Raw genomic sequence first — 17,174 nt, 5'->3', positions numbered from 1 at the left:
TACATTTATAATTTTAGGCCTGAAAGCATCCTATAGGTGACGTACCTCCCAACCAGTTTGAACCAGTGGAAACGGTCATAGAAGGGGTCACTGCCGGTCAGGGTCCCATCACTGCCCTCTGGATTGGAGGAAGCCATTTCGCCAGCGCGGTCATACATCTCTCGCATCTGCTCCAGCCTCTGCCTGGAGGAGCAGGGACAGATGGGGCCAGTGAGGACAGGTACACACACACACACACACACACACACACACACACACACACACACACACACACACACACACACACACACACACACACACACACTCCCAAACAGCCCCGGGCACCACCACGAAGGCCAGGCTGTTTGCTGGCCAATCAAGACCATTACTGGGATTAGCCTGGATCTTTAGCGTGTTCGTTTCAACTGCAGACAGTTGCCGTGTTATAAAAGAGAAGAAAAGTTCAAGTCAGATAGAGGAATAGGCACGTGCACGTGAGCGTACTTGAGCTTTTCCAGGGACCAGTAGTGAGTGGCTCCGTTCTTCAGGTCTTGGACCTCCACGGCCACCACGGTCCGGGGGAAAGGCCGGGGCTCACGCTCCTTCTCTGGCTCGGGGGGCAGGAGCTCCGGGGGGAGCGGGGAGTACAGCGTGTCCGTCAGGAGCACAAACTGGAACTGGACCTTAAAGGACACGAGGGAGAACGAGAGAGAGAGAGAGAGAGAGGGTGTGAAAGTGTCAGAGCACAAAAGGGGCGTTGAGTGATGGTGGGACAAGAAAGAGAAATGGAACTAACAAACGTGTGTCAGGTGTCCTGTGTTTGCCCTGCACTACACTCAATCACTGCTCATCCATCAGATCAGCACTCTAAACCTCTCCACTAACGGCAGGCGCAGCAGCCATTATAAATCTTGATTGCGAACGGCTTAACTTTCAAGCCCCCACAGCAATGGTCTTTTGAGCGTATACTTCAAAAGGTCTGAGGAAAAGAACATAAATAACATCAAATGAAAGAGGAGGTGGATAGAAGATGGGACGCAGGAGGAAACGGAGGAGCGAGCCCTTCTCCCCGGCATTTGGGAGCATAAATCAGCAGGGACGTGGCAGTGGCCGGGCCAGACTGGGCCGCCCGGTCCAGCCACCGATTGCGCTCTGGTGGGCGGAGAGGCCCAGACGGAGCCCGTGTAGCTCGGTAAATCGAGGATCCGCAAAACGGGCTGGCCTTCGCGAGCGCTCTGTTAATCTAAGGACTACTAACGACGGCAGAACCGGTCCAGGGTAACGAGGTACGACCATTAACCTCTCCGCCTTCTCCAAGGTTGGACCCCGTAGGAACGGAGCGTGAAGAGACCGGACGGCCTTGACCTGTACATGGCTAACCCGTTCACAGACATCTTTTACTTCAGAGCTTTCCGAATTGTCGTTTTCAGACTACGAGGCGAAGGTGGCGGTGCTCTACCTTCTTCTTGAGCTCCACGCTGATGGCGTTGGACTCCTTCAGGTACACAGCGTTTCCCCACAGCTGGTCTCGTAATGAGGTGAACTGGTGGTACCTCCATTTTCTGAAGGCCCACTGAGCAAGCTCGAACTCGTGCTGTGTCCATGGCACTGCGGGGAGGGAGGGTCGCACCAACACACACACACACACACACACACACACACACACACACATCTTAGCAGAGCTCCACTCTCTTTGGGAAGTGCTGATGGTGTAGGGGCACCAACACTGCGAAGCTGCGTCCTTCATCACCCCACGTGAAGAATATTATAGGCACGTTACCTTCATCCACTTCCTCCTCTTCCTCCTCTTCATCTGGAGTTTCTGCGATCAGAGAGCGGGTCTCCACCTGTTTCTGCAACTCCTGAAGCTTGCTTTCATACACCTGTACGACAGATTGGTGGGGGTGGGGGTGTGGGTGGGGACAGTAGATGTAGCCCATTAACGCACCACCTATGAGCAGCTGGGAGAAAATCCCCCCCAAGCCTGGTCTCTTTTGCTCCTTAGTGATTATGAAAATAATTTTTAAATGTACAGGATTTTATTTCAAAGTAAGACATTATGAGTGTAGTTATAGTTCAAAATTCAGGTCACTGTGCTGTGCACATCACATCACCAATTCTGCACTCTTGAGCCACTCACCAAGAACCTGCACATCAACTCTAGATATGTTCTAGATACAGGTCTGACTAAGGAAAGAAGGGAACCCACCCTTCACAGGCTTACAGCGGGGTGCTGTACTACTCTTCTAAACTCTACAGACCATGTGTGACTTCCTACTTACTACCCAACACCATGACGTTCTCTCAATTGACTCGTTAAAACAAAAGAAATCACATTTTCTTCAAGGACAAATGTAGAGAGCAGAAAAAAAAGAACTTGTGGTGTTGCTGTTGTGCTCACAGAGCTGACCTATATTTCCTTACTAGTAGCAAAGGCTGGATGGGGAGTTAGGCCCTGGGGGAGGAGTAAGGGCCTGGGGGAGGAGTTGGGGCCTGGGGGAGGAGTTGGGGCCTGGGGAGGAGTTAGGGCCTGGGGGAGGAGTTGGGCCCTGGGGGAGGAGTTAGGGCCCTGGGGGAGGAGTTAGGGCCCTGGGGGAGGAGTTGGCTCACTCACACCAGGCAACAGCCAATGAGATCAGCACTTTCATTTCTCAGAGCTGAAGGGCTAGTCTGCTCGTCTGCTCCCTCTCTCTCTCTCTCTCTCACACACACACACACACACACACACACACACACACACACACACACACTCATACACACACACACACTCATACACACTCATACACACACTTTCTTTTGCTCCTGGTTCTTCTCCAGTTGTCCTTAGCTCAGCAGACCTATGTAAAAAAAAAAATACGTATCCAGGACGCAGTGGTACTGGCTTCCAAACTTTAGACTTGTTCAGGGAAATACGAGCAGGGCAGCGTAATATATGGCTTATTACTCGTTCTCATAGTGCTGGCTTTGATAACACTAGTCATAAAATGTTGCGATATCTCAGACATCACAGGAGTGTTCTGTGTTATAATAAATGACATGGAATTCACTCAACAATATGAATAATTTCAGTCAAAACAATACAAGGCAATTTTTAATAATTGACAATAAAATGTGTGTACACCTATCAGCCAAAACATTAAGACCACTGCCAGGTGAAATGAATAACACTGAATATCTCATTACAGTGGCACCTGTCAGAGGGGGCGAGGGTATATTAGGGCGAGGAAATATTAGGCAGCAAGTTGAACAGTTGTTGGAAGTTGATGTGTTTCATGCAGGAGAAATATAAGGAACTCGATGGCTTTGACAAGAGCCAACCTGCGATAACTGGGAGCCCAAAGCTTTCTAGTTCATCTGGTCCAATCCCACAGAGGTTCTGTGGCACAACTTGGGGAAAAAAAAGTTCATGTCTGGGGTGTAAGAACACACACTGCACTGCAGCGTGATGTGTACAGAGCTGCGGAGCTACAGATCGGGTCATAGTACCTGTGCTAGCATCTGTTCACTGCATGTGGACAGCTGGGTGTGTGCGTGTTGCTTACCTGGGGATGAACAGGCACCAGGATGCACTGTGGGTAAAAAGATAAGACCACAGAGGCAGGGTGCTGCTCTGGAAATGATCTACAAGGACAGGGAATCTTGGCTCCTGGTGTTACACTGACATGTACTGCTTGCCTAAACATTGTTGTGGACCAAGCAAACACCTTCATGTCAGTGGAAATGCCTTGGGAGCTGGACTGTGAAGAACATGCTGCTAACATCTTGGAGCCGGATACCAAGTCCACGTCTCGATGAGTGTACGTGGTGCAATATCAGTGCATTTAGTTATCAGTGGATTTAAAGTTATGGCTGATAAAAATGCATATAGTAATAATGGAAAAGCGATCGCGTGGTGCATTTGAGAAGAAGGGTGATATGGGGTTGACTCAGAGCAGTTTCTCTTCAACGAGGTCTCCTTCAAAACCAGGGGCTGAAGCACTGATGTACAGAGTCATGAAATTCCCTGTGAAACAAGGCAGTCTAAGCCCAGACTGCAATCAATTGCCTCACCTCTACCTGGGAAGAGATTGATGCCTGGGAGGTATTTCATGAAATGCACTGACTCATGCATAACAATCTATGTTTCTATACCTGCTGATGGTGATATTTTCATTTCATACAGTAGGCATAATTATGGATGATAACAGATCAAATGAGACCATTTTGAAATTGAATACACACTCCTGACCCAACTGGACTGAAACACCACACGGTCTCTTCACAGGCCCAAACAGGTCTGCCGTGTTCAAACATACACTAATCAACGTGTCACCATACTACATCACCAGTATGGCTGTTTTAATGGCCATTAAAGCACAAGGGTTACTATTTATTCAACACACTGAAATCGACAGACATGTTGCTACATGTCACACAAATCCAGAGGATACAATAATTAAGAACATAAAGAATGGCTTTCAACGTGCTCACTGAGGCACATTTTTTTTATTGCATTCAATGATTGAAATTAACACAGCTATTCTGAATAGAACCAGCATAAATCAAGTGAACACAAAACATCCATAGTTGCTGATTTGGGCTTCAAAAAGCAACACATCATGTTACATGGCCGTTTGGAGGCACTTGAGATCACTGTTGCATTTGAACACATTAACTGTTTATATACTTAAAAAGAACATACATTGTACAGTTAATTTTGTACAAGTTTCATCAGCTCCACTCAGGACAGCTGAAGTTGCTGTCAGCACCGTACACACTCCAGAACATTCCTAAAACAAGTGACCATGCTACTGATGGTCGTTTCTTACAGCAATAATGATCGACGCATCCACTCTAGCAAATTTCAAATATGGTTGTCTTTTTTTTTTTGGTTTTTGTTTTGTTTTTTGTTTTTTTATTAACACTGAAAAAGCTAAATGAAGACCATTGTAACCGCTCATTCCTTAGTTCCCCCTCTGCGGTAGGAGTGAAGATGTCAACATTAATCTCGTACACTGCTGTGGTCTGAATCGAGGGGTTTTCATTCCCGGATGCAGATATGAGAGAGCTGGTGCAGAACGGCGAACGAGTGACGTCACCAGGCTTCACACACGGCGGGTTTGCACGAATGGCAGAGGGTTGGGTGTGAGAACCCACTGGAGGGGCAGTCAGGAGAAACACTGCCGTGACATGTGATTCTACTCATCAAAGTTGGAACTGGGAGGTTCTGAGCTGAAGGTGACGTTACAAAAAAAATAAAAACACTGGGAAATTTGTGAAAAGTTAAGAGAAACACGCCCACCCTACAAACCTATCGTAATTTAGCAAAAAATACATAGACTTTTACCGTTTCTCTACCTTTCCTTTGGATAGGTGTTGCCATTGTGACAGCCCTACCAGAACACTTGGGGTTGAGAGGGGCCATACGTTTTCTGGGCTCAACTGTGCACACATTCAGGATCCCTATCATGCACTATGGCAAAGATCTCAAAGGTTCTAGAGCATTCTAGAACACCGCCTCCGTCCCCACAGCCCCTCCCCTACTGTGGCAGGCAGCCGGGCGTGAAACAGGCCCCGCACCGCGGGGGAGTTTTCTGGGAGTGCTGCTAAAACGGTCTGTTTGGACACGCACAGCAGACTCCTCACCCAGAAGGAAACGGGCTTCAGAGAGTCTGCTTCACTTGAAGATGCGCACAAAACCGTTTTGGTTTTCAGTAAACAGTCATGCATGTCCTCGTTTGTTTGTTGTTAAAAATCACGGTTATACCCATCACTGCTTCATCACTACAGTATCTCTGACGGATCTTTCATAATAGCTAACCAACAAAGGCAGACAAAGTTAGACATGCATCCTGCTGCCCCACTAAGGCACTTTTTATAATAATTTTTCAAAACACTCAGAGAGAACACTTCACCCCTTCTCACGGGTCAGTGTTTCATCATCTACAGCACATTCAAACTTCCTTTAGTTCATAGAGGAAATGAAAGAAGACATAATGAATTTCAATTTCCTTGAAATTTGGAAACCAGACATCCATTAGCTGCATTTCTGAAATTCTAGTCCCTAGGACACACTCAGGTAGATTGAAATATCTGCAATTAGCCCCTAGTTATTTCCTGCATTCCTTGAATGTATCAGTTCCTTGAAATGTTATGTTTCATATTCAAGCAATGGAGATATAGCAGAAGTATTGCAGATATATAGTTGAAAATTCAAGTACGGAGCTCATGTTTGGGCCTACTACCATCATATGCTACGCTAGATGCAAAGGCCCTGGGGAAGAGGTTATACAGGACTTCATGTAACAAAACTCTGCAGAACAACTTTTAGTTAAATCCTACTGACCTAGAGGTACATGACAAAGGTGCTGAACAAATTTAGAAATGCCTGGTGACCATTTGCAAGTCCAGAAAACAACACCTAAAATACTTAAACCAAGAAAGGCAGGACTGCTTGATGCACAGATTTTACCAAACCAATAAAATGCTTGTGGCACAACAAATATTTTAGATCCAGTGCTGCTTGGAAACTTTAGAAGAGCCCTCCAGGTGCTAGAATTACAGCCAGTACAGCTCTGCTGATATCATCAGGGGATCAAACATCGATAAAAAAAAAAAGATCAAATTACGCTGCACAAACAGCTGTAGTTTGGAGCAACAAAACAAAATGCAGCAAAGACTGGCAGTTTGACTCAAGGAGGACAAGCTGTCCAATGCTGTGGTTTCTCTGCAAGTCTGTGGGGCTTTATGGGTAGTGCTACACACTTCAGTTCGCGGGACAGAAAGACCCGCACCCCTCCCGTCCCGTTCACACCGCCGTTTCCCGTCCGGACTTCAAATTGGGGGCGGACATTTGCCTGCGCATGCGAGGCGGGGTCTGAAAGCCGCTACGGTGGCCCGGCTGCGGGTTGTTGGGGGTGTATTGCTGGTTGTAGTTGTAGCTGCCGCTGGTGTTGTACTGGTATGACTGGGAAGGGGTCTGCTGGTGGTATTGCTGCTGCGGTTGCTGGTGGTGGTGGTGGTGGTGATGTGCATGGGGATGAAGATGAGGATGGAGATGAAGATGAGGCTGGTTTTGGTTGTAGCGTGGCTGGTAAAAGGCCTGCAGTGGCAGCGGCTGTTTCCCGTCCAACGAGTGCAGGGACTCCGTGGAGCCCGAGGCCCACTGGGCGTTGTTGAAGGAATGGCTGCGGCTTCTCTCGTGGCCCTGTCGGCTCCTGTACCCTTGGTTGTGTTGATGGCTCAGGCCCTGCTCCAGGTCTTTGCTCCTGCGTTGTCCTGATGGGCTGGGAAGAGGGGGGTTGATCACGTGAACAGGGGCCACTGCTTGTTCCTGGGGCTCGAGTCCTTCCTCCGGGCCCTCCTCCTCCTGGACTGCCTCCTTGGGGACCTTCAGCTCGATCACCTGCTCGTCGGTGATGATGATGTGCGTGCCCGGGCTCCACGAGTTGCGATGCTTGGGGTTGCTCTTGAACGGGAAGCGTAGCTTGCGGTCCTCGGGCGGTATGAAGCGATGCGGGCCGCTCTGTCTGCGCAGCTGCCGTGTGATCTCCTGCTGCTGGAGGTTCTTCAGACGCACCTGCTCCTGCCGCATCCAGCGCACATGTCCGCGCTTGAGCGCGGGGTCGTCGCCCGAAAGCTCGGACACCCGGTCGCCCTCGCTGGCCTCGCCCTCGGGCAGCTTTGCGGGCGGAAGCTTGCTTTCGCCACAGCTCTGCTCCCTCACGGCCCCGCCCGGGTAAGCCTTGTCCTGGCCCTCCCCGGAGATCATTGGCAGCACCCTCTCCATCTTCTGCATCTTGTTGCGGAGCGCCCGGATCTCCTCGTCCTTCGTGTTGTTTTGCTTCTTCACCTCCTGGAGGATGTCCTCCAGCTTGTCGATGTGCACCTTAAGGTCGTCCATGTCGTTCACGCCCCGCCCGTTGCTCACCGCGTCCTCGATCCGCTCGTCCCCGACCCCCACCGTGTCCCAGACGTCACGGGCCACCGCCCTCCACGAGTCGCGCTCATTGGGGTCCTTCTTGCCGTACGCAGCACACAGCTCCTTCATCTTGACGATGGCCAGGGCCTCGATCTCCTGCCGGGTGTGCCGGAAGTCGTTGAGCGCCACCTCGTAGCAGATCTCCTTCACAGCCTGGATCTTCAGGTCAGAGACGGTCACCCACTTGGAGTCTTTGGTGAGGCGTCTCCGCTGGGGGACCTGGTACATCTTCACAGGCTCCCTGCGCTTGCCACTGCTGGGTAAGCCACACTTTTTAACTATGGTTTGAAGTTTGCTGGGAGGAAGCTTCTCCCGCAGGGAGGTGATGAGTCTCCAGCTCTCCTCGCACGACCTTTTATCTGAGTCATCGCCACTATCAGAGTCTCCATCCTTGAAAGAACAAAAACAGGGGGGAAAAAAAAGCGGAAAAAAGTGCGGAACAAAATGGGAAAATTAAAATGAGATTCAAATCAAAAGGAGTGTTTTCTGAATGGACACGAGTGATGATATGCAAAATGGGAAACTGCTCCGAGCTGTTTTAATGAAAAGGAGCTCAGTATTAAAGCAGAGATCTTCCAATAGACATTTACGTTATGAAAATTGTTATTAAAGCCTTCATATTTTGACAATCTAGACATATGAACATTGTGGCTTGGTAACATTCATGTAGCTTTTTCCAAACTATAACTAGCGAAGCTATTAGCTAATAAGTACACAGTGGATTATCCAACATCAGCTCCACCATCAACAAGACTGCCTGTTTTCTCGATGGTTGTTAAACTTAACGAAGAACCATTCAATATTCTGGCAGAAAAACTACACACACAGTTCCCAAATTGCATATTAATATTTAAAATCATGATATGAGCAAAATGTCAACAAAAAAAAAAAAAGGAGAGAGGGGGATCGATGTTGCTCTGGTCAGCTGTGTCATTCTGCTCATCTCTTCTTCACTTTCGTGCACTTCAAAGCTGCACCCGAAAAACATGCTTCAGTAATCATGCAGGAAAAGAGGGTGGGGCTTTGGACAGCCCCGCCCCACCCTGCCCCCCATTTGAAGTCCTGGATAGGAGAGTTGATTTTGGTGTCGACACAGCTCTAGTTGTGGGTTAGAAGACTCTTGCGTGTTTTAATTAAGGGTCAGTAAAGAGAGAGAGAGAGAAAAATAAAAAGTAAAATAAAGAAAGGACAGACCGGAAGGAGGTTAAAAGCATCGATTTCATCCACTACAGTTAAGAAGTTAGTGGGGAGAAAATGCAGTTTCTCATTTGTTTTATCCCAGGTCAGGTATGCAGAGTTCTGTGCAAAACCGTAGCCAGATAGCAAAGGCGGTAACAAGGGACAGGTGGTGAGCGCGTAATTGCAATTGAGTTATGAGGGCAGTGTGTCGAGTCTTGGTGTCGTATGCCGTGAGCGTGATCGTTTTTGATGAGACCACCAGTATTGGAAAGCTTGTCATCACTGATTAAGACCCCAGTACAGGAAACCGTGTTTCAAGCATGATCCCCATGACCTCTCGGACACGTGGGTAATGCAAATAAGACTGCAGACATCAATGAGAAACCACATTATCACTAGCATTCAACTACAGCAGAAATCTGGGGTTATTGTCACAATGCATTGAACAGATCAGCAACTGCATTGAGGAGCCAACAAAGTCGAACTCAAAACTCAAACTCAACTCAAAATCTACTGCCGTAACTCAAAAGCCGACTCGAGGCTGACCTGCAGAACCAGCTCAGCTTAGAGCACCAGTGTCAGGTTCTACGCACGTCTGCGCAGTCAAACTGTTAGCAGAACATGCTAGAAATCAAAACAGACCATGCAAAGCCAGCAACAGAGTTAAAGCTTAAAATGTAGGTATATAAATATATACTTACAAACACAATTTTGTTAAAAAATTTAAGCAAAAACCAAATCGCTGCGTCTTGTAATTTTACAAAACCGCCATGGCCAATTCAGGGACAAATAACTAATTGAGGCGAATTCTGTTTATCCAATTAAAAATAAAATTATTTTTATTCTGATAATGCCGTTTTGCAAGATTCCGTTTCTCAATCCAGAGAATCATATGAGCACAGTAATTCTAAGGGAAATCTTAGAGAAATCGTATTTTCACTGTATCAGATGGTATTGCGTTTTGGTCCCTGGCAGGAGTGAAGGGGCAAATTCATTCACCCCCACCTCTCCCCATTTCAGTCCAAAGACAGACGATTTCATTTCCATGCAAAGAGGTTTAGCCATGCACTGGGAGAAGTGTGTTTCTCTTTCTCTCTCTCGTACGTACACACACACACACACACACACACACACACACACACACACACACACACACACACACACACACACACACACGTTTCGAGGTGTCAGGGCCAAGAGTGCAGAATTAGTGCTGGTTGGACGTCGACAGAGCACAAGGACAAATAGTGTGTGATAATGGTCACTTTCCCAATTAGCTCACAGACCAGTAAAGACCAACATAGCTCTCACGCCACACCGGTCCTCAGAACAGCAAAACAAAGGCAACATCCACAATCCTCCCTCCACACTATTCAAAGTCACCCCCACCCCAAAAAAAGAGGTTTCTGAAAGTAATATCAAAACCCTGGAGATCTGAAGCGAACAGACTTGGACTTACCAGCCTCTGTTGCTCCAGCAGCTGGTCCGCTTCCTCCTTCTCCTTCTTATAAAGAATCTCCATCTCGGTAAGCCTGGATACAACAGCACAGGACACACGCATGAGAGGGCAGCCTGCGTCAGACTTCATTTGTGTCGTTCACCGCATAATCCCTCTCAGAAAAATCCAGATCACACGAGGGCCCAAACGAGCCCTCTGAAGGGGCTCGGACTCCACACAGACTTCCCCGCCCAAACTGAAGTGAGCCGTGTCCCGTGGGTGCCTGCTACGTCGCACGCTGCTGCTGCTACGCTAACCTCTTCTCCATCTCCTGCTTCATGTCGATGCCCTGCTTCTCCAGCAGCTCCCGCTGAGCGAAGGTCCAGTCCACGGGCTCCACCGGCGTCTCGGCCGACGGGGTCTTCTCACGCTCCGCACGGGCCTGCTCAGGGTGGTTAAACCGGAACACGTGGTTCTTCCCCATGATGATGCGGTTGCCTGAAGAATGAGCAACACACACACACACACACACACACACACACACACACACACACACACACACAGTGTTGAGCTTAACTGTCACTACACCAAAATTTGTGAATAGAACGTTTATGAATACAAAGGTCATCTCTGCGGTGTGTCCTGAAATGATAAACTGTCCGGGTTTGGATCACAGTGGTTCTGTGTTATGTTGACCGTGGATGCAGGTGTTGGAGAGACTCACCTGAGCGCAGCTGCACCGCGGTGGTCACGCGCTTGCCGTTCACATACGTCTCAGATCCCTCGCACGGCACCAGAGTCACTATCACTGCAGAACCAGCAGCGTTACGGTCAGTTTAAACCCAGCACCAGCCCCACACGCCCCACATCCCCGCCCACATCCCCGCCCACATCTCCCAACCGCTTCATTCCTCGGCTCAACATAACCATGTCACGTAACTAAAATAAAAGCTTTTGTGTCTGTGGAGATTTATTATGTGAATGATATCCTGACATAAAAGCCATCGTATACCCACACTATGTTCTTAAGTATGACCGTTTGATTTGGTAAGTCACTCAATTGCTGCTTGTAAAAAGAAATAAAAATGCAGGCAGGGTTTTTTCGGTCACCCTCACCATCTCCGTTCACGTTCTTCTCGCTGCAGAAGACGCAGTGCTCCTCTCTGATGTGAGCTCCACTCAGGACGATGTCCTGCCTCCGTCCTGCCTCTGCCTGACCAACCCTGGCAAGGCAAATGGGACACATCACACCCCGGAAGGCTAAAAACAACCCCAACCCCCAACCCCCCCCCCCCAACACCTACGTAGAGAAGCACAAGTGTGGTGAACAGAACACGTGGCCGGACGTTTTTATACCTGGTGATTCCGTCTTTGATGTAGTACAGCAAGCATTCGGACATGAGAGGGTCCTCGTTCAGGTTCACAAGGTGTGGTGTCTGAGGAGACACAGACAAGAGTTCGAATGACTCTGGACATGACCAGTCTGCCAGTGACCAGTGAAGGTTCCTCATTATGTGCAGAGCAGAGACAAACGATCCCGCAGCTGTCAAAAACAAGCCAGGACTTTGACAAAGCTTCAAAAAAACATCCCTCCCAACAAACTCGGCAACAGACAGGAAAGTATTTCAGGGGGTTCACAGATCTGGGAGCTACGCATCTGTGTCTCGGGTATCTACGGCACTGTCTCCAGTCTACATAGACAGGACCAACCTGTTTTGGGGAAAACACCCCATTGAAGTCTGTATAGAGATCGTAAGTCCTGTCATCGAAAAGCTGTTTGACAGACAGCAACCCAGTGAAGAAAGGCAACAGGGAAAAAGAGCGTAAGCATAAAACATTCAGACAAACAAAAAAAAAAACAAATGGCGATGAATTTGAAACTGGAGCAAAATTTAAATGTTCATGAATCTCCTGAATGGCAGAGGGCTGTGGAGGAGACGCACAGAGGAGGAAGAGGAGAAGGAGGAAGAGCGGGAGGAGGAGGAGGGAGAGGAAGGGGGATAATTAGCTAACTAATGACATGACTGTAAATGGCGAGTGTAGTCTGCATTTGACGCAGCTCGGCGCCGTGATGACGAAGCCGTTTCTAGAGGAGGGACAGCCCGCCGACGGCTACAGTCACACACCCCCCCCCCCCCCCCCCCCCAACTCCCCTCGGCCTGGACTTGTTGTTCCGAGTCAGGCTGGCCCGAGCCAAGGCTAGCGTGAAGCAGCTAGCGTGGATGAAGAGTGAGACGGCGGGTAAAGGGGTTGCCATGACGACGATACACGGCCATCCGCTGACGTTAGTAATGACCGAGGTCAGGGCTTACTCCCATTGAGCTAAAAGCCAACGACGCAATAAGGAAACTGAGATTTTTAGATTACATTAGATGTTTTCATCTTGATTAAAGCGTATTTAAAATGCCTGGGGTTTGTTTTCTAGTTATACTGGCGAGCTTTCTCACCATTACTGTTTACCATGCAATCACAAAACAGAAAATGTCTGTATCTGTAAACTTGATTTGACTCCAAAGCCAAAACTAAGCCCATACAGATAAACATAAGGAGAAAATGATTTTCAAATATTCCTACTTTTTCCTTCTACTGAGCTAAAGGTGGACTTAGGGCAGAACTGCTAATGAATACAAGGAACCCCTTAGCAACACAGCCCAGGTTAGAAGAAACAAAAACCCACACACACACTAGGATCTTTAATAAAGAATCTGATGCAAGGAAAATGAAAAATTCAACCTGGATCCAATTGATGAATCACAGAAAAACGCATGAAAATGGCTCTCACAGGAAGGCGTGTTATGAAGAGCTCATTCACGCACATTTCGAGTGAGTATCTGCTACAGAAGGTGGCGACAGCTTCTGTATGTTAACAGATGTTGTACCTTTTTAGGGGAGAAAACCCCCAGGGTCCCACCGTCCTCCCGAATGGCGACGCCCATCTCTGCCAGCAGAGCCTCTCTGTGGAGACAGAGGGACACCCATAAAAACACAAACCAGCCCGACACCAGGCAACAAGCAGCCACAGCGTCCGTACAAGCGCTGTGGACACGCCTGTGCAGAACAACCCTCACACATGTTCTACAACACACCGTGACGGACGCATGCGCAGTTTTGAGACGGAGCGGCCGTCTAGACCGACGTACGCCACCAGAGAGCGCTCGGCACAGCCAGACACCGAACGGACGTTTGGAGTTGCTAGGGAACAGTGACAGGAAGTGGCTTCACATGCCCATGGCGAGAGGAAAGCCCTGTCCAGGCATGCCGGCACTGACCTCTCCATCCGGATGGCCTCAGTCTTCCTCAACTTCTCCTCCCAGGTCTCATTCAGCTCGGCTATGATCTTCTCGGACTCCTGCAGTGGAGGTAGGGGTTCATGGCCAGAGCGACAGTCAGACCGTGATTAGCCGTTATGGTGAAAGAATACATTCCGTCAAAATACGTTTTACTTGTACCAGAAAGATGCTATAGTGACAGAGATAAGAGGTCAAACACCTCAGTTAGGGTAACGATGAAATCAGGTGAATTCATACAGTCTTCAGTAGACAGCTCTGCTGAAAGACTAAAGACACTGACTCTTAGTGGAAGACCTAAAGGGGAAAGGCCAGCAGACTTCATAACACTGGGTTATGCTCAATAACCTCGAGCAATAGAAGCAGAAACTCTGCAGACTTCATTGTGACTTGACAACACACATTCACGCATCAAGCCTTTCAGGACTCTTTTGTCAGCACCAAGATCAGAGATAAAATAAAGTGAATGACATCTTTTTACCAAACGTGGGACAGGGCACTGACTACTCTCATATCATGCATTTGATCCAACTAGTCTCCATAACCCTAACCCTGTAGAAAAACACAGCGTCAGTGTGCTAAAGTCACACGGCCATCCAGCGGAGAGCAGCATATACCGCAGGGCCAGGTGACTACCTGAAGGGGGCAGCAGTGAGACTTAAGCGTCATTGGTCTAAGCAGACGAAAACCAAGAAGTCAGGCCTCCGTCTAGCTTCACGATTCTGTCTGTAACTCACTGACAGAAGCAGAGAGCAGGTGAGCCATCTGGTGTAAAACGCAGGACGTCTGAAGGCTCCACCCCCCCTCACAGATCCTTCCTAAAGAGTCGACACCCTCACCATCTGTCGGACTGAAAAGCAGCACTGCTGTCTGAATTTTGACTTTTTAACCGGTGATTTCACGGGTGTTGATGAAATCGTTTACATGGCACACTCGGTACGTCAGCCTGAGATGGGGAGGTTACATAACAGATGGCATACACAAGAAATATGATAAGTCATTCTGACCAGAAATGCGAGTTGTAGCCACTAATGACATGTCCACTTCAGTAATCTTTCCAGTTCATGTCTGCGCCCACGTGGCACACTGACCAAGATAATGTTGCCTTATGTATGTATGCCTTTAATGCCCAACGAGCAGGTCTATTTTCATCCGATTTTCGAAGTGCGTTGGAGGTTGACGTCACTAGATGACAAACAAGAGTGTGGACCACTGCTGTAACCATGGAAACTACAGCTCCTGAAGCCAAGATGCTCCTGAATTGTGTGTGTGTGTGTGTGTGTGTGTGTGTGTGTGTGTGTGTGTGTGTGACCGAGAGAGATAGAGAGAGAGAGAGAGATGACAGTGATGTTGGTAATGTATATAGGAGGAGTCTGTAGTGTTCCACTAAAGCACTATTATGTACAATATGTAAGCGTAATGGTCCGACCCCTGAAGGCCACAGCTCCACACACGGCTACAGCTCGACAACATCTCATGTTCCTCAACACGACCGGCACCACTGCCTCAACAACACGGGCGAGCACAAACGCCTGGGAACATTTCGGAGGTTACCATGGAGGCCCAGATCACAGCTTGCATACTTAACAAGTGAGCGATTTATCAGCTGCAGAGCGCTGGGATCGAATACGGTCCCTCGGGCACAGGGTGGGAACGTGGAGCAGGCATCTGGCGATCATCTGGGGAACGTTTGAACGTTTTGAGGAACGTACCTTGAGCCTCTCGATGGCCTCCTCTCCACCAGGCGTGGACATGATGCGTTCCTGTATGCTGGAGACAGACTGCAGGCCGGCCTGACTGCACAGAGAGCCGGAGGACGGCGATGCTGTCAGGGAGCCCATCGGCGCTGTGGAGAGATGGCCAGGCCGTTGGTTCTCTGATGCTAGCAAGTATCTATGTTTACTGTTGTGAATGTCTTTCAGGTCTGGGGCCACAGAAGAGAGACGGGGGAGGGGAGGAGAGGGGGGTTTGAAACCATGGAGACAAGTGGAGAAAGAGAGAAAGAGAGAAAGAGGACAATGAGGACGAAAGACTAGTACGACACACAATACACATCAAAAAATAAAAGCAAATCACAACACAATCAAATGGTCAGATACATAAGGTGGTAGTTTTCACACCAGGGGGCGCTGAAGCCTGTTGAGATGTAATTTACTGTGTATTAGTGTGACTAATTGTTTTATTTTGTCATGTGCTCCAGGCTAGACTATATCAATAAGAATTTGGTTTTTATTAAATCTAATTATTGTTGAAGCTCTGGACTGTCACACTCCAATGCATGAATCTGAAAACAAATTAGATATTCAATTTTGTAATCTTCATCTGATTAAAAAGTTGGAGACCTGGGTGAAAACCATTTTCACTTCAGGAGATCAGGGGGTTTATGGTGAAGGACTAGAGAGTACAGAGTGAGGGTATATGAAAACACATGCTAGATCCAGGATGGGACGCTGTGGGTCTTTTACACACACACACTCACACACACACACACTCACACACACTCACACACACTCACACACACTCACACACACTCACACACACTCACACACACTCACACACACTCACACACACTCACACACACACACTCACACACACTCACACACACACTGAGCTCAGAAAGCATCTGCGGTGACTCAGAGCGAACGGCCGAAACCTCTTGCAGGGGGCTCGGACTCGAGGCAGGGAGAGGTTTCAGCTGCCTATGCTTTCTCTGCTGGCTCCATTCAGCTCCGGTGTGAGGAACGGAACCTTCTAGAAACATCTGCAGCAGCAGCACAGCCAAGAGGTTCGCTTCTGCCGGCCCCATGCAAATAATTCATGCAATCAAAACGGGCAGCACAAAGGTGACCGAGCGGTTCAGCTGCGCGAAAAGCCTCCGTCTTGACCGCTGCAGTCAGACACGGCCGAGCGAAGCCGTCTCTTTGTACAGATCAAGAACTCCCAGACAGATGTCCAAATAAGACTCTATATATAAATATATAGATTATAAATATATAATTAAGACTATCTCTGTGCGAGTAGCCCCTAACGCTCCTGCAGCTCTGTAGAGAGGAACGCACGGTGTGTAAGGGGATATGCAACAAAGGACGGGGGGACGGGCGAGCCGAGAAGGGGACGCGGGGTCAGAGAAGGGAACACGGCTGGGCGGGGAGCGGCTAGATCAATACGCGAAGGCTACAGCGCGCTAAAGCGGTCTGACGCTGCAGGTCTACTCCACCTCTACGTCTGCAAAGGTGAAACAAAACATGCACCTTGCCTCCGGTGGAGCCTAGCTGCAACCTGAGAGCTGAGGTGAATACCGTCACCTACAGCGGACGGGTACATAAGAACA

The 17,174-nt window shown here is 48.7% G+C and overlaps 1 protein-coding gene across 7 annotated transcripts in view; it reads right to left on the bottom strand.

The window, feature by feature from the left end:
- The window catches only part of kif1b (kinesin family member 1B), a 56,022-nt gene that overhangs the window by 16,591 nt on the left and 22,257 nt on the right, over nt 1-17,174 (bottom strand). For 4 of the 7 annotated variants that reach the window (XM_077018470.1, XM_077018474.1, XM_077018471.1 and 1 more), the window contains 12 exons: nt 15,556-15,767; nt 13,826-13,905; nt 13,436-13,511; nt 11,913-11,992; nt 11,673-11,779; nt 11,281-11,364; nt 10,874-11,054; nt 10,578-10,650; nt 1,760-1,862; nt 1,439-1,587; nt 484-662; nt 46-183 (listed from right to left, as the gene is read on the bottom strand). In XM_077018470.1, the coding sequence (XP_076874585.1) occupies nt 46-183; nt 484-662; nt 1,439-1,587; nt 1,760-1,862; nt 10,578-10,650; nt 10,874-11,054; nt 11,281-11,364; nt 11,673-11,779; nt 11,913-11,992; nt 13,436-13,511; nt 13,826-13,905; nt 15,556-15,767 (1,462 nt within the window). Of the gene's footprint in view, nt 1-45; nt 184-483; nt 663-1,438; nt 1,588-1,759; nt 1,863-4,430; nt 8,330-10,577; nt 10,651-10,873; nt 11,055-11,280; nt 11,365-11,672; nt 11,780-11,912; nt 11,993-13,435; nt 13,512-13,825; nt 13,906-15,555; nt 15,768-17,174 lie in introns of those variants that run through there. The other 3 variants (XM_077018472.1, XM_077018476.1, XM_077018473.1) reach the window with 3 other exon arrangements.

The sequence above is a fragment of the Brachyhypopomus gauderio genome, chromosome 10 (genome assembly GCF_052324685.1).
Source record: "Brachyhypopomus gauderio isolate BG-103 chromosome 10, BGAUD_0.2, whole genome shotgun sequence".
Classification (NCBI taxonomy): Eukaryota; Metazoa; Chordata; class Actinopteri; order Gymnotiformes; family Hypopomidae; genus Brachyhypopomus; species Brachyhypopomus gauderio.
This window is presented reverse-complemented; position numbering and strand designations above follow the sequence as displayed.